Genomic DNA, 23,991 nt, shown 5'->3' with positions numbered 1-23,991 from the left:
AGCCACTGAAGAATCTCCAATTTCTTTGCCTCTTGGGTTATTTTTTACAGTTTGCTTTGGGTCATTATCCATTTGCAACGTGAAGCTCTATCTTGCAGGATTTAGCTGAATCCGAGCAGACAGTACAGCCCTATACACTTCACAATTCATCCTGCTGCTTCTATCAGCAGTCACATCATCAATAAACACTGTATGGCAGCCATACCTCCACCATGTTTGACAGATGATGTGGTATGTTTCAGATCATGAGCCGTTTCTTTTCATCTCCAGACTTTTCTCATCATTCTGGTAAAAGTTCATCTGGGTTTCATCTGTCCATAGAACTTATTTTGTTATTTTACAGAGATGCAAAGGCTCTTTTAGATGTTTTCTTGCAAAGTCTAATCTGGCCTTATTCATGAATAACAGTTTGCACCTTGTTTTGAAATTTCATTCATGAAGGTGTTTCTTGATTGTAGACTTTGATAATGATATGCCTACCTCTTCCAGGGTGTCTCAGGTTTGTTACATGTCGAGAGCACCCTGGAAGAGGTAATCTGCTTTTCTTAACCTTGGGAGTTACCTACTGAGTTGTTGAGCAGGTCAGGACATTCTGTCTTTTACAAATGAACCAGATTGTTGATTTGCGCTCTCTCTCTGCGGTTTTATTTTTGCAGTCTCCTTAATTTGCATCAACATTTGTTTGGCTCTCATTTTGAAAAATCCAGTAAACAGCTACAAAATCCAACACTTGGAATCAACTCCTGATACTTTGTGCTTCGGCTGTTATGGAATACCATGGGAACAGGCCTCACCAGACTGTGAAACTCCCAATTACTTCAGAGCCTCTGTAAATGGGGGCACTGTGCATAAAAATGGCCCGAATTCCTAAACAGTTGTTAAACCCATTGAATTCAAACTGAAAGTGTGCACTTCAATCACAGTTCCTTTAAAATCCACTGTGGTAGTGTACAGAGGCAAAAATGTCCAAATACTTAAACTTTACTGCAAATATTAATCATTTTGAATCGATTTGTGTGATTCATGCAAAGTCCAAGAGCAAAGCAGGTCTCTTTTGCTTACATGCTCTCATTAATGTTAATGTTTGAAGTGATGGAAACCTGCTTAAGAATACATATAATAAATGTGTTTGGTTTAATTAGACCCATAAGAGTCGACATAGAGACACAAGACACAAGCAATGTATTTTCAATGTAATTTCTTTTAATATAATCTTATTTACAACGCAATTTTCATAAATGTTTAGTACATAGTAAGTTACAATACTTCTGCATCCATTACACAGTGAACTCATACCCTTGATAATACAGACTGAAATGGTCCTGCTTATTAACAGTCTTCAATTTAAAACAGAACTTTCTATGTTGCTTGCTCAACTTCTAAGCTTCTGATTTCGTTCAATTTGGAGCATTAATGACTGCTAAGAAACTCATTCATGGTCTTGACGATGACTTCTTGCCAACATTCAGGCTATGGAGAGAAAAAGGGGCGGGGATCAGGGCCACAAAAAAAAAGCAGGTAAAATGAGGGCTAAAACTTGTATAAAAGGCTTAGGAGATGTAACTATACAGAATTCCAGAAACACGTTCTTTCAATCCTCGGTTTAAAAAAAACAAAAAACAAATCCAGATGACCTCTCCATAACATCAGTAGAGTTAGAATTTCTTTTAAATCAAGGCTTGGGAAAGCCACTTTGATTTCATTTTTAACAGATGTAACAGGGCATTTAAAACACCAAAAACACTAGCAGGTTTCATACAATGACAAGGAGTATTTCTCTGCAGTAATACGAATGTTAAAAAAATGTAACAAAATTCAATAGAACCCACTTTGTGGGTTACTTGCATGTGAATTGACCCTTCAACTATGGGGGAGGGGGTGATGAGGACATTAGTGTGGGCTCCACGCAGAGCATATAGCAGCTTGGTCAGTAATCACTTAGTAATAAATAATAAAATAGAGTGGATCAGAGTGGTGGCAGATACAAACAAAGGAATTAAGATAAAAAAAAAAAAAAAGAGAGAAAAAGAGGAGCAGGCTCATTTGATCATTTTTACAGCGTAACCGAGTGTCATGCCTGACACAAACGCAAAAACACGCAGACACATAGATCTGCACTCTCTCACATGCACACACACCCAGACAAACACGTGTACATACATGCGCTCATTCTGAGACACGACAGTGGTTAAACACGAAGCATGAATACTAGTCAATCAATCGACTCGTCAGGCAGAAAGACAAACAGGCTCTGTCTTTTTTTCTTTTTTTTGTTTTGTCGTCTTCTTCACAAATCTGATTTCTTTGTATCCGATTGGCTGAATCCGTCCCGAGACTTCGCTGCGGTGGTTAAACATTCTGAAGGATGACATCATAGCTTGTTAAAACAGAAGGATAAAAATGCTTCTTCAAAACATTTGAAAAAATTTTTTAGTCCTTTTTTTTTTTAATGTTCTCCTCCCGCTGTGCTTCCTCCTTTAACCTCCAACAGGTTCGGGAGGTGAAGGTGTCGCCGGAGAGGGAGTGTGTTCTTGTGATGCTTGGCTGCTCTGTATACTTGGTGTATACTTGATATTCAGTTTGTGTGTGTGTGCATATATGTAAAATGTCACATAGTCTGTGTGCACGTGCAAGGGCTAAGTGTGCGCAGATTCATCACTCCACAGCAAAGCCGCAGGTCTCCTCCACAGCAGTCAGCAGTTTCTCGTAAAGCTTCTCGTAAGACTCATAGGGAGGGATGTCTATCCTGTTGAAACTGGAGGCAGAAAAGAGTGAATTACTTCACTAACAAAAAAATAATTGACACAAATATAGACACACTAAGTGAAATCTGTTCTTACCACGTGTGAGCCTTGGGCAAGTTTTCTGTGTTAGCATCTATCAAATGGATGGTGAAGAGTCTTGGTCCTGCAGAACCTGTAGAGCCTTACACACATACATTCTAGTTATCACTGCTCTGGTACACAGAAAAGACTTTAAATAGAAAAAGCTCTCAACACTCTTTAATGGGTTTCAGATTGAAACATGCATCTAACCATTCTCACATGAAGCTAATATCGTTCTAATTTGGGTTAAAAAGTTTGCATTTAAAGGCCTTGTATATGAGTTATGTGTTGAAAAAGTGAACTAAATGTTACCATCAAAGGAATAGCAGAAGCAAAGTGTAACCAAAAGGTGTATGTTGTGTTTGTACCAGTGCATGACCCACCCTGCAGCGCTTTGAATCCCTGTAGGGGGACCCTGGTGGAGCCTGTGACAAACTGCAGGAGGCGTCCTCTCCTCTCCTCACTGAAAGCCTCCACTGCTTGCCAGAACCACCGCACCACATTGCTTTCACTTGTGCAGTGTTTCAGACGGGTGTTAGTCTTCCAGTCTGCAAGGTCTATTTTTCCTAGTCCACCAATGATCAACTGAAGAGATTTAGAGACGGGGTGGTGGGTAGGGGTTTGAGATGGATATAATGAATTAGATAACAGATTAGAAGAAGAAATTTAATCAAAACTACCAATCCAACATGCAGATATGGTAAAAGTCATATAAATATTTAATAAGTACTAATATATTGTTGACGTATCAAACGCGTACCTCAAGTTCTTTATGGTCGAAGGGTTTGAGGAGGTGCTGTGGGATGAGCTCACTGAACCCCTTCTGCAGAGCCAGAAACTGGGCTTCAATTCCACGCATAAACCTCCAGTTCACATAAAGTCTGAAATGAATAAAATAAAATAAAAAATAAGTAAACGTCTGGCAGACGTTTGCAAGTAATGTTTACACTCTGTATCCGACACAGAGTTTAGAGTACTACTGTGGAGTTATTTACCTTACATATTCCTTCTTGTTCTCCTCAGTGACGGGGACATTACGACCATTAGGCTTGAGTTCATGTTGTGAGAACTTCCCAAAGGCATTGTGCTCTACACAGAACGTGTGATCAAGTACTGAAGTGATGTCATTCTCCCTGCACACAACACATCAAAGTAAAAGCTGAAATGGAAACTATGTAGACAAGCACGCAGGACACAAACTAAGCAGTCTGCCTGCGCCAGGCTGAGAGGATTCATTTATTGGTGCTTTTGCTCACAATATCCAGACGAGGCTCTTGTGCAACTCGGGGTCGGTGGTCTCCAGGTCGTTGAGTTGGATGGGTTTGCCCAGCAGCTGTTTGTAAAAGGGCAACGTGAAGCTCCCGTTGATGTAGTGACCGTGAAAAACTGCCAGGCCCATCACACGACCCACAAAGTGGAAATATGACAGGTGGTCCTTAAAAGAAAGACAGTGTGAGACACAGAGTCGGGACTTATTAGCATTGTTCGTTATGTGGGTTTACTTGTGTGTACTCACAGGATTGATGGAGGAGTCTGGGTTGATCTGTAGTGTGTAGATATTGTCTGTGGAGTACTGGAACAGGCCGTAATAGGGGTTTAACATCTCGTGACACAGCAGGTACAACCACTCCCTGCAGACAGACACCACAATGATCACAAAGATGAAGTAGCACCAAGACTTTAGTGAAAACAATCAAATACAAGATCCTGTCTTTGTATCCAGTCTTTTGTACAAGCAGTTGATGTAGCACTTTTTCAAAACATGGGGTAAATTTATAAATTATATAGTAATTAAGTTCACAGCTGTATGTCAGACTACCCCTTACTACCTGTAAATTCTCGGTGGGAAACACTGCAGTAACATTTAACATTTAAGCGCAGGCATTAAAAGAGCAGGCATTAAAAGAGCTGTCACCGTGTACTTAGCACTGGTACTTGGACGATAGGATGATAAAAGCACCGTGCAGCAAATTACCTGGCCACTCCACCATAATCGAGTCCTTCCTCTCCCCTGAACTTCACCATTAGCCGTTTCTTCAAGTCTTTGGGCCTCATCTTCATTATCTGCCGGTATGACTCCTGTATAACGCACACAGCTTTAATTACAGGCTATCAGGTTTAGATCAGTTTTCTTTTGTTAATCGGTTATTTAATATTCACAGCCAGTGCTTCTGTGTTTCCTCCGCTTCCACCTGCACTCACCTCAAAGATCTCCTCTCGGGACACCTCTATACGACAGTGTCCCGCTTGAGGCTGCTGCAGCGACAGCTCGTGGCGGAGCAGCTTTAACTTGTGCACCAAATCTCTTTCGTATCGCGCTGCCACATCTCCATCCCCTCCTCCTCCGCCGCCGCCACTTACTCCTCCACCGCCCCCCTCCTCACCCCCCACATCCATCTGGGGGGCCTGGGAAGATTCCTTCACTTGTGATTGCTGACTGGAGGTGGGAAGAAGTAGAGGAGGAGAACAGAAGGGAAATATAAGGTTGTGGAAGAACGATACGCACAGGATTACACACAGCCCCATTCAGCATAAGCAGTGAAATCTACCATAAGCTCATGTTTCTGTATATCACACCAGTCAGCAGCGTTAGTAGGTCGGTGGCAGATTAGATTGGTCCATGCTTTACCTGATAATGTTGTGTAGGCGTGGGTCTGTGAACTGTGTGGTTCGGTTGTTGTGGTCCACAAAGTAGATCCGGCCAGACACGGTGCTTCGGACCTCCCAGCCTACAGGTAAAGGCCCGAGTTCCTCACAGCTCACGCTGGCCAAATCCCTGCACCAGTAACAGATAAACACAGTGAGACAGAGCACCACATTTCCACCTGTTCTGAACATGCATACTAAGTAGTATAATCCTCATACTGAACTAAACTTGGACCCCAAAGGCCCATGAAAAGCTACTAAGAGTTATTTTATTTATCTGCTGCTGACTAAGAGCATAAAAAAGACAGCGGGCATGCTCTAAAGACACATGGAGCAAAGTGTTTGTGCACTTCTTTTAGATATCGCTGCTCATTACAGGGTCGAACTGTGTATTTAGTGTCGGGTCACAAATTTGAAGAAACTGTTAAACCTCTTTGGGCTGCAAACTTTGAGAACCTTATTAAAACCAAAACATTTGTTGAAGAAATGCTTGTACATGTTTACTGTGATCAGTACCTCACCATAACAGATTTTGAAATTTTCCTCAGTGTGAAACAAAACACTTGAATTTCATCATTTTTTGGCCCTCTTTACGTAACCCTTGAATCATAAACTTTAAAACACAGTCATTTGGACATGTTTATGATTAAGGTCAGCATATAGGGTCAGAAGTAATGGGCTGTTATGACAGATTTATAGTTAGCAGTAATTAATATTGCTGACATTTTTATGACCGGGGGCAGTTCGTACTGTCAAAACCATCCATGAATCTTACTAATTAAGAATTGTAAGTGGTGTAAAACTGTTACAGTCACCCATTAGCACAAATTATGAGATCATAAAACAAGATGTATCTACACAAAGTATAACTTGTAGATAAAGTATGATATAAGATGTAGATAAGGCCTAAAATGTTAGCCTGAGTGTATAAATCAAATGCTTAAAACATTAATTTTAGTGTATTGACAAGTCAACCATATCACTCTAGTTTAGAATAGGTACAATATTAGAGTTATAATCCCAACTATCCGATGGTCCTCTATGAGCATGCACTCAGCAAAAGTAGGAAGGAAGACCTCCCTCTCAACATGCAAAGAAAAGTTTAAATTACATGTAAACCTACATGTGAATGCACTCACTTACAGAAACAGACTTTTCTTGTTAAGCCTTTAGAAAAATTTTATACAATCCTGAGTATAACCCTGAGAGTAGAGTACTTTAAGGGTGTGTTAAGTCTGCAGATGCAGTGGCTAAGTCTCTTTGTAGGCTTTCACCTCTTTTCCAGTTATGCTTGGACTAAATGAAGTGCAGCATAGTCATACCGTGGTATCCGGGGGTCATGCCAGGTGCTGACGCCTGTCTGTGTGTGGAGGAAGTACACCTGGCCCTGCACTGTTGTTCGCTGCTCTGTTTTAACAAGAAAAGAAAGCCATTAAATGGACTATGTGAGGTTTAGGTTAAACAAATATCTATAGCCACAACAGGAGTTCATCACTGACCGTATCCCTCTGGCAGGTCAGGCGGTTGGTGTCCATGCGGTCTGTTCTGAGGGGTGTGGCCATGACCTCTGGAGTCCTGCCCTCTGATTCGCTGGGTCTGAAGACGGCTCTCCTGACTGGGAGAGTCGAGCCGACAGTTCCCGCCTCCCGCGGCACCGGTGGAGTCGGAGTAGGGCAGCGGTTCTTCACTGAAACACCCCTCAAACACAGGCCTACGCACAAACGTACAAAGAAAAACACACTGGAATCACATGACGGGTCAACTGCTTTTTATTTCAAACTCAGCGCAACAAAGACAGCAGGAGGGACAAATACTTAACAAATAGAACTAAAATAATCCTCTGACCTAAAACAGGTTGTTGTGTAACATCACATGAGATCCAAACAACAGTCTTGTATTTAAAAGTTAGGGTGTGATATTAGCAGGGTTAACATCTGGTGACACTCACCCATCATTTTCTAACAGTCCTCTACAGTCCACAACAGGGCCTCCGCTGCCAATGCGGTCTCGTGTTTGCAGGCTCACTGTAAACAAGGAGGACGGACAGGTCAGAGAGTTGACGCCGTGTTAGAGGGGGGAGTGCAGAAAATGCACACAGTGAAAGAAAAGCAACAATATGACTAATCTGTGCATACGCTCCATCGCTGTCCAGCCTTACCTACAATCTGCCCCCGCACTGCATCACTGTCAGAGGGGTTCAGCTTACATAGATCTAGACGCTGGTCTGAAACAGGAAGCAAATACATTTTTATTTTCTTGACAGAGCAGCACTAAATAAATGGTGTGAAAATGTGTGTATTTAAAATCAGAGCAGTAGATAAAGACGACGGCCTTACATCCTGTGTCTTTTAGCCTGCTGATGGCATTAGAAAGCAGTCGTATGCAGCCCAGAAAACCTGCCCCCTGTCGTTTATGGATCTTCTTGTGGTTCCATATACTAATGGTGATGGAGTCTGTTTTACCAATGTAGCTAAAAAAACAAAACAAGTGACAAGTGCAACAGGTCTCTTTAATCCAGCTTTTTATGAAGGCGAGCCATTTTAAAGGTCAAAGATCTGAATGAATGAAACAATCAACATCTGTAGATCTTCTGCATCTTTAATGAGTTGTTACATTTACATATAACTGAAAATCAATTAAAATGACAAAGAATAGATGAGTTGCTGCCAAAAGTGGAGGAGTTTAAGTGTCTTCAGGTCTTCACAAGTTCAATTCAATTTTATTTACCGTATACAGCTCCAAATCACTAGAACAGTTGCCTCGAGGCGCTTTAAATTGCAAGGTAGACCCTATGATATTACATACAGAGAAAAACCCAACAATCACATGACCCCCTATGAGCAAGCACTTTGGCAACAGTGGGAAGCAAAAACTCCCTTTTAACAGGAAGAGACCTGCAGCAGAACCAGGCTCAGGGAGGGACGGCCATCTGCTGCGACCGGTTGAGGTGAGAGAAGGAAGACGGGATAAAGGATATGCTGTGGAAGAGAGCCAGAGCTGTGAGACTGACGCGGGGATAGGGGGCAGATGCTGTACTGATCTGTGGTGATGAAGAGAGCTGAGCTTAAAACTGAATCTGTTGATTAACTGGTTGACCTATGCTCCTACCTTCACCTGTGGTCATGAGCTCTTGGTAGTGACCGAAGGAATGAGGTGGCGGACACCAGTAGCAGAAATTAGTTTCCTTCGAAGGGTGGCTAGCCTCTCACTTAAACAGATTTCATACTTTCTGTGTCTGTGAGTTTGCTAGGGTCTGTTTGGGTCCCAGTGACGTCAAACTCATCATCAGACAGTCAGTGTGAGGGTCAGCTCAGGCATCCACGTACCTGCCTGTTTTTTGTAACCGCACAGATTCATCTTCAGAGAATTTACATTACAATCCACCAATGACGCATCCCATCAAGGCAGCGTACTTCAAAGAAGTATAACAGGAATGAATATTTGGCTGTAGGGTCTCCAGCAGTCCGTGTCCCCAACAGAGCATAATGCAGGCTTTAGAGACAGGGTGAGGAGTTGAGTCATTTGAGAGGGATTCAGAATAGCGCCACTGCTACTCCACATCGAAAGAAATGGTTCGGGCATCTGAAAAGGATGCCTCCTGGACACCAGGCCTCAGGTTAGACCCAGAACCTGCTGGGTCCAACCTGCTGGCTTGGGAATAACTCAGTGTCGCCTGGTGGTGACTGGGAAGAGGTGGCTGGGGCAAGGGGAGCCTGGGTCTCTCTGTTTGAGTCCCCAGTATACCTGGTGCGTTTATTGCTTTGTGTGCTGCCGGTAATGTCTTTAAAAGTCACTTCTACTCATGCCCTGTGATAAGGGACAGGCAGCCGCTAATGTCTTTTCATGAATGATAGGTGTCGCCACTCAGACAACACCAGCACATCTGTGCTGATATAAGACAAGAAGTCAAAAACTGTTGTTTTATTTTATTCTGTTTAAAACGCACGACAGAGGACTGCTGCCTCCGTGACCTGAACACAGACAAGTGGTAGAAAATGGATGGATGGCTATGTTAAACTAATTATCATTCATTTTAAATATCTATACCTAAGCAGAAATTACTTTACTGCAAACGTATAGTAGATTTGTTTTTAGAGCTGTGGATGAGACTCACAGGTCATAGTGCTGATTCCATTTGGGGTCCAGTGTGCTCTTTACTGTGTCTGTAGAGTGGCATTGACCTGATCCGTCCACCACGACTTTGGCAAAAGGATCTGGCAGACCTGCACACAAAAACTTGTAATTAAAAATCTGTTGCCCATAAAGTCTCTCAAAATCCAAAGTGGCTTAGGTGCTTCTCATAAACATGATCTCCATGATAAAACATTTAACATAAATGGAGTTGTTGTATTTGTATCTAGACTCATACTGGCCTGCAGTTTAAAAACAAACAGGAAATTCAGTTTGTTTGCCATTCTTATTAACAGTACTTGAGATTCACCATCTAATCTGACAGGAAATGAAGACTCTAATCCAGGCAGCCTTTAACAAATTCTGACCAAGAACAAAACTGGGCACACTCGGAGAAGCTTTGCAGCCTTAAACAAACCCCTGATTGTGGGGTGACAGTCAGGGTCATTGTTGTATTCCAGCGCTACCACAGGTCAACAGTTATCCCTCAGAACAGCAAATGAGCAACATCAATGGCACTCTGTTTTCACAGTCGCTCCTATGTCACACGGGCTCTTTATAATGCCAGAAATATGCATGTGAAAAAGATCACAATCAGAGTACTTACGAAAGAAGTCTTTCTTTGCGAGGTTCTTGGCACATAATACTGCAAGAGAAAGGAGAAAAAAATTACACAAATATATGTAATATCACAGCACGTAGGCTGACACAGAGGACGCATCTGAGGGGAAAGAATGTGGGTCAGGATAAATGTATGAATGCCAGAGGACGGTCATGAAAGTGGATATGACACGGACAGAGAAGTACAGGCTAGTGTCAGGCAAAACGCACAAAGACAGACACACGCTGAAAGACCACCCACGGATAAAGCAGGAGACCACTTTCTATACCCACACCATCTTTGTAGAGTCAGAGAGCAGAGCTCAATCTGACCAAGACTCTGAGAATTTGTAAGTGTGTGCAAACTGTTGTTTATCATGTACGTGGGTGTACACAAAGTCTGGTTATTTGTTTCCCCAGACAGCTGGCATATGACACCCTAGGCTAGCTCTCCTCTAACACTGAAAACACAAGAGAGCAACAACTTTACAGCTATTTCTTTCTTCTTTTTTTTTTGTTTTTTAGAAATACACTCAAGTGTTTGTTTCAGGGCAGAACAAAAACAAGCTGCATGTTGGTTTTCAGAGCTGATGCAATGCAATTCAAAAGGTAAGCTGTAATCAACACGGATAATGTTTGCACTTCAAGTCCACCGGGCCTTTGTCAAATTTATATGCAGTGTTTTTATTTGGGCTGGTAAGTAAAGTGTAGGGTGTATAACCTGTGAGCTCTGCTTTGTAAAGAAACAGTAAGGTTTTTGTTCTGACTGCATGTGAGCTTTGTGTTTGCTGTTCGACACACTTATCTGTAAAGATCAGCTGATCACTGTGCATTAAAAAGGACCTTCAAAGTTCCGCTTTTTTTAGTTAACTGTCCTGATGTTTCATCTCTTATTTCAGCGTGTCATAACAGTCAGTATGCTTAAGATTAGATTATCATCTTCTTCCGGTGCGCTAACATTTCTAAAGGTTAAAAAAAGAAGAATGTATTGGGCTAGCTTCATTTAGTCACCATCAGCGTCCAGAAGACACTGTAGTATTTCTGGCTTCTCTTCCCGTCACAGACGACGGCAGATCTAAACTTAGTTTTAGTCATTTTTAACTTTAGCTTTTAGGAAAAGAAGAATCCACACACTCCATGTCATGACTACGTGGGCAACAGCACAAATGCACAAACAGCACTTTCTGCCATAATTAGTAATCGTTTGCTTTGGAAGGCACTGAAGAGTGGAAATCACTAAAGCTGCACTAACTAACAGCTACAACTAACAACTAACAGCTTGAGTGAAAGTGACTACGTGCAGGTAAACACAGCTGTCCCAATGCCTCTAGCCTCTGCTGTCAATGCAGAAAAAACTCCACAGTTAAGCCACTGTACTGGGTTATTGACAACATATAGGTTATGTGTGGATAAAGTATGATTTCCGTTGGTGTCGTGTTGCACATTTACTCCTGTGTTACTGCAGAATGTCAGTGTGAGTCTAGTGATTCACAGTCACACTGATATTTTAAGGAAGTAAATGCAAAATCTAACATGAACAGCACATTGCAACAGCTGGACTGCAATGTCAGCAATTTATTTATTTTTTGATTATTCTTTAAATATTAAAAATACACACCACTATGGACCAACATAAAGGTCGCCAGAAGGTATTTATGAGTTCTTGTGCTAGTTTCAGCTCAAACTGTTTGACATGACACGTAATTAAGATAAACGGCTCTGTGGCCAAAAACAAGACAGCCTGACAGAACCTTAGAAAAATAATGTGGCTTCACCTCTCTGTTGTTCATTGTCATATTAAAATGAATTGGGGTGGGGGTCACAATCAGATCTGAGTTAGAATGTGTAACCCAATCAATCACCTGCATGGAGCTTGGCAGGGGAGCAATGGGTGCATGAAGTGGGTAGGAGAGTCATCCCACACATCTGAGGGGTTTTGTGGCCTTCATTACACATCTACCGCAACTTTAAATTACCTTTCATGGCAAGTTGAAATAAGCTGACTCTGCACTTAGTCTACTTTGATGATCCCTTAATTATTTGCCCTTCTTTTTTTACCCAAATGACCAAATATTTGCGTTCCTCAACATGTAGATTTGGTGCTTTTCTTGTTTTGTGTCCATTAATAGATTTAATCTTTGAGCTTCACGCTGCTGACCTGATAAAGCAATATTTTCATTTATTACCCCAGGCACTGGACTAGATCAGTGTAATTAATTCTTTAGAAGCTGATTTAAAAAAAGTATTCTGCATATTAATAAAGATAATCTCAAAAGTCCTCCATCCAATCTACACTAACTGAACAATGCTGGTGAGACACTGGGAACATTTCAGAGTTAAGTACTGCTGGTACCGTCAGGGGAAAACAACCTTAGATCTTAACTGATCTGCCACACACCTAAACTGCCTTTTGATTCGGTTTGGCCCAGACAGCTATCTAGGAAGTTAGTCAGGCAGTCAGTGGTTTAGGATGTGGTGACCAGAGTGGCACGTACGTGTCTGGTGTTGCCTAGTCCATTTCCTGTGATTAACCAATGGAGAATGGCTTCAGGATATCCTTCCCTGTTCCCTGTCAACCTCTTCCAATCCTTTCCTCCTGACTCACACATTCCACACTGAGACTTCATCTTTTCTACAGACGTAATGAAAGAAATGCAGTGTGTGAGGAAAGGGAGGGAATCGAGTTTCTAAAGTCTGCCACCTATTTCAGACTGGAAGTAAAGGAAGCCTCTGTCGCTGTCCCTGCTGTGCTATTCACCAATTCTTCCCACAATGTGTTTTCTGACTTGCTCTTCTGTGGCCCTGAATGTGTGACAGGACCTTTCTCAGCATCTCAGGAAATTCCTCATTCTGCGAAGGTCATGGCTGGTAAAAAACACACAGAGCTTACAGCCTAACAGCTCAGCTGGTTCTCAGTTTCTTTCCCCACTGTCATTTCCCTTTCTTTTTATTTGCATTTACTGCCTTTCTGTTTAAAAAAAAAAAAAGTATGAAAAAGCTAGACAGTCAGTAGGGTAGTGATGGCGGGGGTTCTATTCATCCAATCTTGATGGGACAAGCAGAAACAGTTTGAGAGAGGTGAAGAAAAAGTGAGCCTCTTTTGCACCAGTCAGTCAGCTACATAAGGAATTTAAAAATCACATCAACCATCTCCTACAGACGTTAGCAAACTTGCTCTACACCTCTTTGACACCAGATATTCTTTGGATAATGACCAGAAATGCACAACTGCAGCGCCTAATTAAAGCTTCCTAAATCACCATTAATGGCCGAGTGCTCCGGTAACGAAGCCAAGGTAGTGCAATCTCTTTGCACTTTGATCACAGCTCGAGTCAAAAAACATGATGAATGCTGACAAACTTCGAGCGGTCTAGACTTTCTTGTCTCAGCAAGCGCCCGCAGCCTTACAAGCAGAACAACTCGTGAGCTTATGATGATGTCATTTCCTGTATGACCTTCTTCTTTCGGCAACAAAAACAAAGCAGTGGTTGGTGGACATGTGAGCAAATATCACACCTGCTTAATAACAAGTAGCCTGCAGTACACAGACGCAGGACAACAGAAGGGCTTGCACAAACACCCAGACAATGGTTCTGTAATGAAGAATAAGTGGACGCTGAGGCTCTTTAACCTCTTCATCCATGTTTCTACATCCTGTTTTGCATGCTTTTCTGTAAACGTGTTTCTGCACATACTGCAAGCTTAGTAAGTGAAGGGATTAGAAATGCTTATGCTGCTTCCTAAGTAAGCATGAATCTGACTCCCCCCTTCTCTCCTCTGTTGTATCCATCACACAAACACTCATTTTTATTTCACTGCTTTTTTTCTCCTTTTCTTTGATTGTTCCTCATTCCCTCGCACTTTTGTCCTCCTCTTTTCAGCTCCTTCACCCCTTCCCGCTCAAGTAACCTCTTGTCCTGATGCTGCCCTGTATTGCAGCTCAGGCAAGTTAAGCACTCAATCCGACTGACTGGCACCAAAACCTGAGCGGCACGTGTTGCGTCCACTAACTTTATCCTACTAAATGACTGATTCTTTAATTCCTTTCATGGCATTTTCCACAATAAAACACCACTCACTTACAAACAAAAACACCCTTTTCTCCACCATTTTTGACCTACTTATGTTCTGCATCTTGCCTTGACCATATTTTTGCATTCAAATGTTATGTTTCACAAGCTCAAAAACCAGAGATACACTACAGCTAGTTATTTTATTTATTTATTTTTTAAAATATTACTGCAGTTGTGGGGATAGGTTAATTGGATAATCCAAATTGCCACTAGGTGTGAATGTGCGAGTGAATGCGAGTGTGAATGGTTGTCTGTCCTTGTGTGTTAGCCCTGTGACAGACTGGCGACCTGTCCAGGGTGTACCCCGCCTCTCGCCCTATGACAGCTGGGATTGGCACCAGCACCCCCTGCGACCCTGAAAAGGATAAGTGGTAGCGAATGGATGGATGGATTACTGCAGTTGCAAGTTTTTGGTATCAAAACTCACAAAATTAGCGTATGATCAAACATTTGGTGCTTTTTTTCAAAATATTTAACACTGTGTATGACATAAATAATTTGGTTATACATTGGTTTCAATACAGAAGCTACTTCTGACTGTTCCCTTCTCACAAGCGGTGGATGCACTAGGTTGATTTGGTAGAGTTTTATGCCAGATGCCCAACCAAATGCAAACCCAGGGATTCGTGTGTCTCTGGCTGGAATTCAACCAGTATCCTTTTGCTTCCTAAACAAATGTCTATACCGCATTACATAAGTTTCAAAATAGTTTAAATTTTTTCCCCCTGTTTTCATTACGGTAAGTATTTCACTTACTTAGGTCTTCCGTATTATTCAAAGCAATACTTAAGCTTAAGAAAAAGATAACGAACACAGGAAGACACAACAATCACTTGTAAACACAACAAAGTCTCTCAGATCTGACCCAGTGTCAAACATGCTTATGTCCCTACTGCACACACACACGTGCACGCTTTCCAGATATACTGATGTTAAGGGGGGGAAACAACCAACTCTTTCTGGCAGACTAAACAGAGCTGGCCAGCCTGGCAGCATTGCACTCCCATTGGCTCATTGCACATTCCTTACCCAATTAGAATTCCACTCATACCTGTGGAGGCGGGGCACAGTCAGGGGCAATAACCTCTGGTTGCATACAAGTTTACACACACATACCTTCTCTGCTTGCTTTCATTTTAACTCACCTGATGAAACACTTTACGATAACATACTTCTTGTAGAGCTTATTTTACCAGAGTCGCTTACAGTAAACTTTATCATAAGAGGACACGATCTATTATAATCCCGGATGACTGCAGTGTTTTAACTGATTCTGATTAAAATGATTTGTTATCAGTTAATCTACCAATCTTAGTAGTATATAAAATACCCGCTTACAGTTGATACAATGACATAATCTATTTTGATCACTGATGTCACTCTTGACTTTCAAGAGTGACATCAGTCCTTTGTTATTATTTCAAACAAAAGGAGCGATGAACTGTTCTTTTGCAGATCTACGTGGCTAAGTGAGACTCAGTGATAACGTCAAGCGCAGATAACCTCAAACTGAAATGTATAAACAGTGGGATAAGTGACGAAGTGTGCTAGATCCGTTGGTCTGATTCCCGTCCTTCCTTCTTGAAATCCACTCTGAGAGGAAGAGTCAGTAAGTAAACAGCATGTGGGGCGCATTTTCAGACAGCACTTCACCACATCAGTGCTGACAGGCATTTGCTTTAAAAGACATCCATCACAATCATACCTTTGCAGTACACTGCTGCAATGTTCCATGAAAACCACACAAAGAAATATTTAGTCTGACGGAAAGCAAATTTTAGTGTGTGTCATTGCTCAGTTTTGACTCAGGGGGACAAGGCGTCTGCTCAGCGGCTCAGATGGGTCATTTCCATTTGAATAGAGGCCCTTGGATGCCCAGTGGGGTTACATTATCAACAGTAGGAACCTTTGTTCCAGCTGTGACTGTATGTGGAGCGGAGGAGGAAACTTCTATATGACCTACAGGGCAGACTCCGACCCACAAACTGAAAAATAAAAAAAATTATCTCAATTCGGTTGAATAAATGACCCCTGAAGAACAAACATGCTGCACTTCCTTCAGTGGGGACAAGTTCAACGAGTCCGACATTTGTGCAGCTACAGCTGACACAGCAGCGAAATGCCAATCGATACTCATTGGTAATCCGGACTAGGATGTCAAATCTAGCGGGAGATCAATTTTCATACAGGCTGCCGCTCGACATTTGCTCTCTCCCCAGCGTTACAGAGCTCGCCGCATTCGGCTGAAGCGGAGGTTTCGGCTGGTGGTCAGCACCCCCCAAAAAGGGTGTAGCTAGCAAGCGCTAGCGGTCAACATTAACCACAATGTTACTATTAGCTAGCAGGCTAAGAAGCCACTGTTAGTGGTTGATAAAGTTTCTGAGCGTGGCTTTCAAGCGTCGGCATTCACCACGACTAGCGGACTAGTCGCCTGTCTCAGCTGCAAAACGCACAGGACAGTGAACAGCTCCTCGGCTGTCCTCTCGGTAATTTACTTAGCATCTAAGCTAACAAGCTAGCACTCGGCTGGTGTTTGCCACACAAAAACCGGATGTTTGGGCGAACAGCAGACTCGAGAGGCTCAAAGACACTTCGCGTTGTCTCGTTGGGTTTGCTAAAATCAACACGTTACCGAGCAAACACTGAGTTCCGGTTTAAACGTGCACCGTAAGCTCTTTCTTTCGCTCTCGCTTTTACCTGTCAGTCGGATTTTGATGCTGGACCCGTTCCTCCGACTCCCAGGATTCGACATCACTCCGGGAAAAACGATCACACAAACTTCCCTGTCGAGCCAGCCAAAATCACAGTTTCACCAAGTAATGGAACTGCGAATAACTTCAGTTTCCACACATGCGGTTTGCTTTTGGTTTCCTCACGGATAAAAATGTATTATTTCACCGCAAAGTCTTGCGCTCCTTCGAAATCCGACAACACGGGAGAACATTTTCGGGCAGGCTCAAGCACGTACTGACGTATTGTTCTCAGTGTCTGTACAGTACGTGCTCGCTCCGGGAAGCGTGGGCGTGCCCGTGGTGATCAGATTCTTTCAAGTCTTTAGACATTCTGTTTTGGTTTTTATTTCAGTAATTAGGGCCCGGGCACTAAAAGTACGAAGACCCTACTGGAATTGCTACGTTTATTATTATTCAGACAAAACAAGTGGCTTTTTGAGGGCTTTAACATACTTAAAAACAGAGAAAAAATAAAGAAATGTTGCACACGTGTCAGGTCTGGTAAAAAGAAATTGGTATTTTAATAGTTTCGCATATGCGTGGTGCAAAATGGCTCTAGATCGCCACCTATGCGTTGTTAAATAAAGTCCTATGACCACATAGTTTGAGCTACATGAATGAAATTTGGCACAGACGTGTAACATACCAAGACGAACAAAAAAGTAATTGGGCCCATCAACGCAAACCCAACAGGAAGTCCACCATTTTGAATTGAATGTGAGATTTTGGCACCGATTTTGCCATTTCCAGGCGTTGTACTTTTGCGAACTCCTAGGAATTTGATCAGATCAGCTTCATATTTGGTCTGTGTCAACTACACACCTGGGCCATTTAATTTACAACAGCATTCATTTTGTTAAAAAAATACAAAAATAGAACAACACACAGAACGGGCCAACATTTAACTAAAAATTGTTCAACTCAACAAAACTCAATCATTTTGCTGAAATGATACTGCTAGGTGTTTTGTTAGCTAGGCTATCTCACCTTGTTCAGGGATATTAGCTTCAAGGGGCGGTGTAAAAAGCATTTTTTTGCATTTTTAAAATTGACAGTTATGGATTGAATTTGATTGCTAAACATAATTTTCACATAGTTTTCTTTTTCGTGTTCAACACTTCAAGCAAGCTAACATCAAGTGTGTGACAAACTCATAGTCGATTGATGTGGTCTGTGTGTGCCAGGTCAGCAGTCAAATCAGTTAAGATATGAAGATGCCTCTGTTTAGAAATATATGACCAAAAGAGGGTATCTTAAGGTGTGAGATGCCCCCTGCTACAGGGGAACATCACTTACATTGTTGTTAAAAAAGCATTTGCTCCCTTCCAGATTTTATGGACTCCAGTGAACCACAGTGAGATCCATTAACCACAATTGGAAAAGAACTTGTAACAGTCGTGAACCTTACCAGGAGTGGCTGGCCTACCAACATTCAGTGCATCGATGACTCATCCAGGAGGTCACAAAGAACCCAGAACAACATTAACGAACTGCAGTCCTCACTCGCATCAGTCAGAGTTCATGATTAAACAATAAGAAAGAGACTGGACATAAATGGCATCCATGGAAGTGTTCCAATGAGAAAACCACTGGTGACTGCAAAGAACAAAACGCCTCGTCTCACATCCACCACAGCTCATCTTGATGATCCCCAAAACTTTGGGAAAACATTCAAAGGTTTCAGAAGGGTTACACGGTCCAAAATGTCTCCACAGAAATGTGCCACCACTGTAAAATGTACAATATGGACGATAAATATAGCCACTATTTACAGTTTTCACACAAACATTTTCGCACCAGTGTACCGCAGTGAAGTGTTGCATTATTTGCAGGTGTACACCATAAATCTAGAGAGTCGTTATCTGATGGTTCAAGGGGTCCCAGAAATTGGGGTTATAACTTGATTCAGCTGTTTGCCCTCTATGGAGCTGTAGAGGAGTATAGGCCCCTGGATGAGTATCCTGCTGAGGAGTTCACAGAGGTCTACTTTGTAAAGTTCCAGAAACTGTTCGTTATGCATAACTGGCAAAGTCTGAAGAACCTTCGGAATAATTTGGTTTCAGTTTAGCAAAGCGACACATGGATGAGAAAAGTTTCTATGGTGGTGTGCTGCACATGTGCTAAGTCCGTATAATTTTATATCTATAGGTTAGATTTTGCTTCACAAAATCCACCACTCCAATAAACAACAACTTAGTTCCACCTTAGTCTGAGCAAACCTAAGCTAAGATAATCACACACACACACAACTAGTCACTTTACATCTTTTCATTGTTTCTTTGTACATTTCCACAATTTCCCTTTGGCACTTTTCTTTTAATTTGACTGGGATCTTTTTAAATGATGTTGATTTTTACACAGAAAGAGGACACGCAAGAGGAGCCTTCTTCATCAGAAAAAACTACCACGTCAGACGACAACAACCTCACATGCAAACAAACCTCTGGAAATGACAATACAAGGGAGACTTCAAACATCAGCTGCTATTTAGACTTTACTCTTCTGCTATTACCTCCCCAAGAACATCATTACTATGGACCTAAAAGTCAACATAGGGTTTTACTGACAGAGGATAAAATAGGGACTTTACACAATACCTGTGCTGACACAGCGAGAAGGTGGTTCAAGGTGCAAATAGACCTTCTCAAATAGAGACAAGCAGCACATCAGACCACTGCAGTCAGATTTCTCCTTTGGACCACACACTTGGGAGAACCCTAAAGGCAAAATGGAAGAGGCTGAGGAGCCCTCCATTACTGTTTCTGGTCATAGAGAGCCTTTCATTGGGCCAAAACTACCAGAACTATCCTTTTTTTTTATTTAACAAATTTTACATCAGAGCACTGCCACCATTGAGATTAATATTAAAGATGTTTAGGCTGATTATGCAGGTATGCGATTTCTTTATTCTTCCATTTGTTCCTGAAATACACTTCCTTCAAACACCTCGACTCTCTGAAAAAATAAGTAAAGCAAACTGTCAGATTGAGAATTTCTGAATTTCTGAAATTTAAAGAGCTTCTCATTACAGATTACCCTGAAATCAGGAAGGCAGTGTCCAAACAATTCCAGGAATAGGTTCTCATCTTTCACAACCTTTTCAAAATATTTAAAAGACACATTGGCATCAAGATCATAGTCCTGTGGGAGGAAGCACCATTGGCAGAGCTGGTAAATTATTTACAGACCTGAGAATTTTTTTAATAGTTTTATTTTTTGGAAAACCACGTGAAAACAGTTTTATCTGTGCAGCAAACAGCTCACCATCTTTTTCAGTATGATCTCCACCAGGTCTTTGATTCCTTCGTCAGGGTCCTCATTGGGCCGTCTGATGAGCCTCTCCTTCAGAAAATCGAGCATCTCCTCTCTAGAGATGGCATTGTCACCATTCAAGTCGTACATGCTGAAGCAATCTGAGCCATGCCAAACATAGGAATTTGTTTTAGGCAGATAAGCTACATGTGTTAAGGTGTGAGAGTGAGCCTAAGCAAAAAAAGTAAGATTGAGGAATTACATTTAATTTTTTCACCCAAGGTGCACCGAAGAAAAACAGGCAGTCCCCTCAATCCACTCTTCCATGCCGACAACGCCGTCTTTGTCTTTGTCAAATGTAGTGAAGACTGAATGACAGACAGTTACACTCACAACATGTCTTGGATTTAATTATAGATTTTAATTGTTTGTATTGAAGATATTGTTCATTCCCAACTCTGTACTCCTGGACAAATGTACTGAAGGATATGATTTAATCATTTTGAAAGAGCTGGTGGAGGTGAGTGATTCCTTTGTGCTCCCATACTGGAAAGTGGACAGGGCTATTGTATAATAAGAATTCCGGGTTGTGCCAAATTGGAGAGTATTTACAGGGTGATAGTGATGATTTGGAGATTTAGTTTACTTGCCACCATTTTATCGACATTTTACTATAAATAAATATAAATAACTGTAAACTGAATACCTCTACCTGTGATCCTGTCATCAATCAGCCCAAAGATGCTGTGCAGTATACTTAGGAACCTCCCACTGTCCAGACTGTGCACTGCTCTTCGAGAGTTGTCAGACTCCATCATAAGCAGGTTAAAGTTAACATTTAAAATTGTGTTTTAAACATAAAAAGCTACAAATATTTTAGTGAATGTTGTAAAAAAATGACTCGAAAAAACATGTTTTTGTAAGGTTTTGAGCTAAAAGTGGAAAAATGTTGCTGTTAATTCCAGCATGTTTCAGTTTACAAACGGCCCCCATAATGAAGAGCACTAAACTACCGCTATAACAAAGTTAGCAGAGTTTAGCCCGGGGATTTTCCGATTCAGATCGATTTTAGCTTGAATAAAGTGATATCGAATCATTAATCCTCAATTGATTTTTTATAGGTGTAAACCTCCAATGTGAGGAAGGCTTTCTTGTTATATGGTCGTTTTCATGGAATATTGCAAAATAGCTCCACAGCACCCCATACAAAATTTCAAAAGACCACCCCCTACTCTATGTTTCATCTATGTGTCTGAAATTTGGCAGGCTTATGTAAAATACCAAGATGTTTTCAGGCCTCGTACTTTAACGAACTCCTCCTAGGGATTTAATCACATTCATGTGATCTTCAACGGGTGAAATCTAAAGACCTTGATGATGCTAAATTGCAAAGCTTTTCACGTTTTGTGAGACCATGTGGTCATGGTGACACGTCGACCTTCAATCACAAGATCAGAAGAAGCATTTAACTGTTGTAACTAAAAGATACACTTGTCTTTCCCAAACTTAACAGGCAGTATGAGAGTCCAGCCCCCGAACCGATTCATGTGCCATTTGTCAGTAATGGTTAGAGCAGTGCCTAGTGGGAAGAGGAAATGCAAAGTGGGTTATAATCATCATTGAACGAGATAAAATTTTAACTGGTGGTTCTACTCATGATATGCATCAGTGGGACATCAGATTGGATGGTAATCTCCATCGCTGCCTGCTGGGCGTAGGTGTTGGGCTTAGCTTGATGCGCTGGGGTGCGAGGGCCCTCTTGTCACTGCTTGCAGCTTTAATTCTACTTATTTATTTTTTTACATTTACTTCATGAAAAAATAATCAAATATAATAATACATAGATAGACATACATTAAAATCTATTTATAGAAGGTCATAGCAGTTACTTTTTAATATAGCGCTCTTTTACCTAATTTCTACTTTAACAATATCCCTACATAGAATCACTGCCAATAAAAAAATGGTACGGTCTCACTTTTTATGGCTAACCTCATCAACCCAAACTTAGTTGTTTAGGTTTTTGTCAATAATTGCTTACTTTAAAAATAACTTTTAAAACTTAGTACCTAAATTAACCCTTCAACAACTCTGCTTTACGTTTCTTATTCAAAAATCAATGAATATCACTAATATAAAAAAAGCAAACAACAAACTTTTGTAACAGCTTTGCAGATGTTTGGCAGAGCTTCCATTTTAATTAAAACTCAGACAAATGCTGCGGAAAAATGGGTAATATATGATAATATACGCTGATAGGAATGGATGACGGTCTTCCTCTAAAGTTAGGCCTTGAATGCTGTTCACCCCAGCAATATTTAAATTGCATTATAATCCTTAGTTACTATGATATTTCACTCAGACCCACAAATGTTAATTTATGGTGTCAAAAGGAAAAGTTGGGGTTTCAACTGAGTCATGGGATTCATCTGCACAGGTAGCAAAAATATAAAATACCTGAACTGTGAGAGACTTACACTTGTGCAGAATTATAACTTTGATGGGAATATGACTGAGACGATAAAGTCATGGCAGATGTGACATAAAATTAAGTTCAATTGGATGCACCATTTGCATCATAGTAGCATAACAGGCTTTAGGAAATGTTTAGCAGGAACATGAAGCGTGCAGGCAGCTAAAACACAAAAAGACTGAAGGAAAGCCGGGTGACCTGAGATTATAGCTGCTTGGATTTGGCTCTTTAGCGGCGGCACAGTTAGCTACAGTATTAGCAGTGGGAACAATGGTACCTCTCACCGGCCTGTTTACACACCACAGTAAATCCATATGAGCAGACAAATGTCTTGCACACGTCCCAGGGGCCAGACACAAACACACATGTTGCAGTTTCAACTCTTTCATATTCGGCCCATTGGCCACAAACCCTTAAAACAGAGAGAGATACAGGTGGAAGCAATAATTCATACACCTTTCCACCTTCCTCTTCATATGAGCACTTCCCTTTATGTCTTTAATATCTTTCCCCATTTTGTCCTCCACTTTTAAACTACATCTGTCTAATTCCCAGATGATGTTTGTATTTGTCTGTTTAACTATGTCAACACTCCACAGGTGGCTGTAGTCACGCTGGGGACACACACACACAAATCGGTCTATCCTTCTAGCCATCGTGTACAGCTGTTAGTGTGATTATGTGATTATGTGGGTGTATCTTTTATTCAGCTGGTCTCAGGGGCTGTGGAGCCCCTGAGACCAGCTGAGTGTGCTCACAACAAAATCATTCCTATCATGGAGACAGACTAAAACCGCAGGGACAAGCAGACACATAGTTAACAAAGATGAAGTCATTCTGTTTAACTGAGCAGTTGGGGAATAATACTGGGTGGCCAAAACATGAAATAAAAATCAGAGGCTGAGACATGAGATGACGAGGAGGAAGATGAAATTACACCAAGAGAAGAAGGGGATGGTAAAAGAGAGGCTCCACAGAATCTGTTAAATCATTTTAAAAAATAACAAAAGCACAATTTAGAAAGCTGGAAAAAAATAATATGATTGAAATGCTGTGAAATGAATGATGAAGCATATGGAACCAAGTCAAACCATCATCCCCCTGAGGCTCATTCTCTGTGCCGCTGAGTCAGTACGAATGTGAGTGCCCCCTTTGGGAAACTGGAGCAACAGCTACTTCAGCTCAGAGGAAGTTGGGAGTGAGTCTAAAGGCTGAGAACAAAGCAGTGATGTCAGAAAATTTCAGCTTCTGGGAAAGCA

General features: G+C 41.5%; 2 protein-coding genes across 3 annotated transcripts; both read right to left on the bottom strand.

The window, feature by feature from the left end:
• Positions 1 to 1,183: 1,183 nt before the first annotated feature.
• smurf1 (SMAD specific E3 ubiquitin protein ligase 1) lies at positions 1,184 to 17,263 on the bottom strand. 2 transcript variants are annotated; one of them, XM_014341322.2, is made up of 18 exons: positions 16,973 to 17,263; positions 10,210 to 10,248; positions 9,586 to 9,694; positions 7,808 to 7,941; positions 7,630 to 7,695; positions 7,420 to 7,495; positions 6,971 to 7,182; positions 6,794 to 6,878; positions 5,455 to 5,601; positions 5,028 to 5,262; positions 4,801 to 4,904; positions 4,342 to 4,456; positions 4,082 to 4,260; positions 3,821 to 3,958; positions 3,586 to 3,706; positions 3,209 to 3,410; positions 2,841 to 2,925; positions 1,184 to 2,755 (listed from the first exon to the last, which is right to left on the bottom strand). In XM_014341322.2, exons 1-18 carry the CDS (start codon positions 17,025 to 17,027, stop codon positions 2,656 to 2,658), a joined length of 2,202 nt encoding a protein of 733 aa, XP_014196808.1. In that variant the 5' UTR covers positions 17,028 to 17,263; the 3' UTR covers positions 1,184 to 2,655. The 2 variants fall into 2 exon arrangements, with proteins under 2 accessions (XP_014196808.1, XP_014196809.1); XM_014341323.2 differs by having other exon boundaries at positions 2,841 to 2,916.
• A 2,648-nt stretch (positions 17,264 to 19,911) lies between these two features.
• On the bottom strand, positions 19,912 to 21,074 carry LOC102306892 (EF-hand calcium-binding domain-containing protein 1-like). The gene is made up of 5 exons (XM_042213656.1): positions 20,972 to 21,074; positions 20,559 to 20,627; positions 20,272 to 20,420; positions 20,044 to 20,148; positions 19,912 to 19,962 (listed from the first exon to the last, which is right to left on the bottom strand). The coding sequence occupies exons 1-5, from the start codon at positions 21,072 to 21,074 to the stop codon at positions 19,912 to 19,914; spliced, it is 477 nt and encodes a 158-aa protein (XP_042069590.1).
• Positions 21,075 to 23,991: the final 2,917 nt, after the last annotated feature.

The sequence above is a fragment of the Haplochromis burtoni genome, unplaced genomic scaffold (assembly GCF_018398535.1).
Source record: "Haplochromis burtoni strain Fernald_Lab_line unplaced genomic scaffold, NCSU_Asbu1 Contig_464, whole genome shotgun sequence".
Taxonomy (NCBI): domain Eukaryota; kingdom Metazoa; phylum Chordata; class Actinopteri; order Cichliformes; family Cichlidae; genus Haplochromis; species Haplochromis burtoni.
Note: the sequence above shows the minus strand (reverse complement) of the source record. Positions and strands in the feature narration are given on the sequence as shown.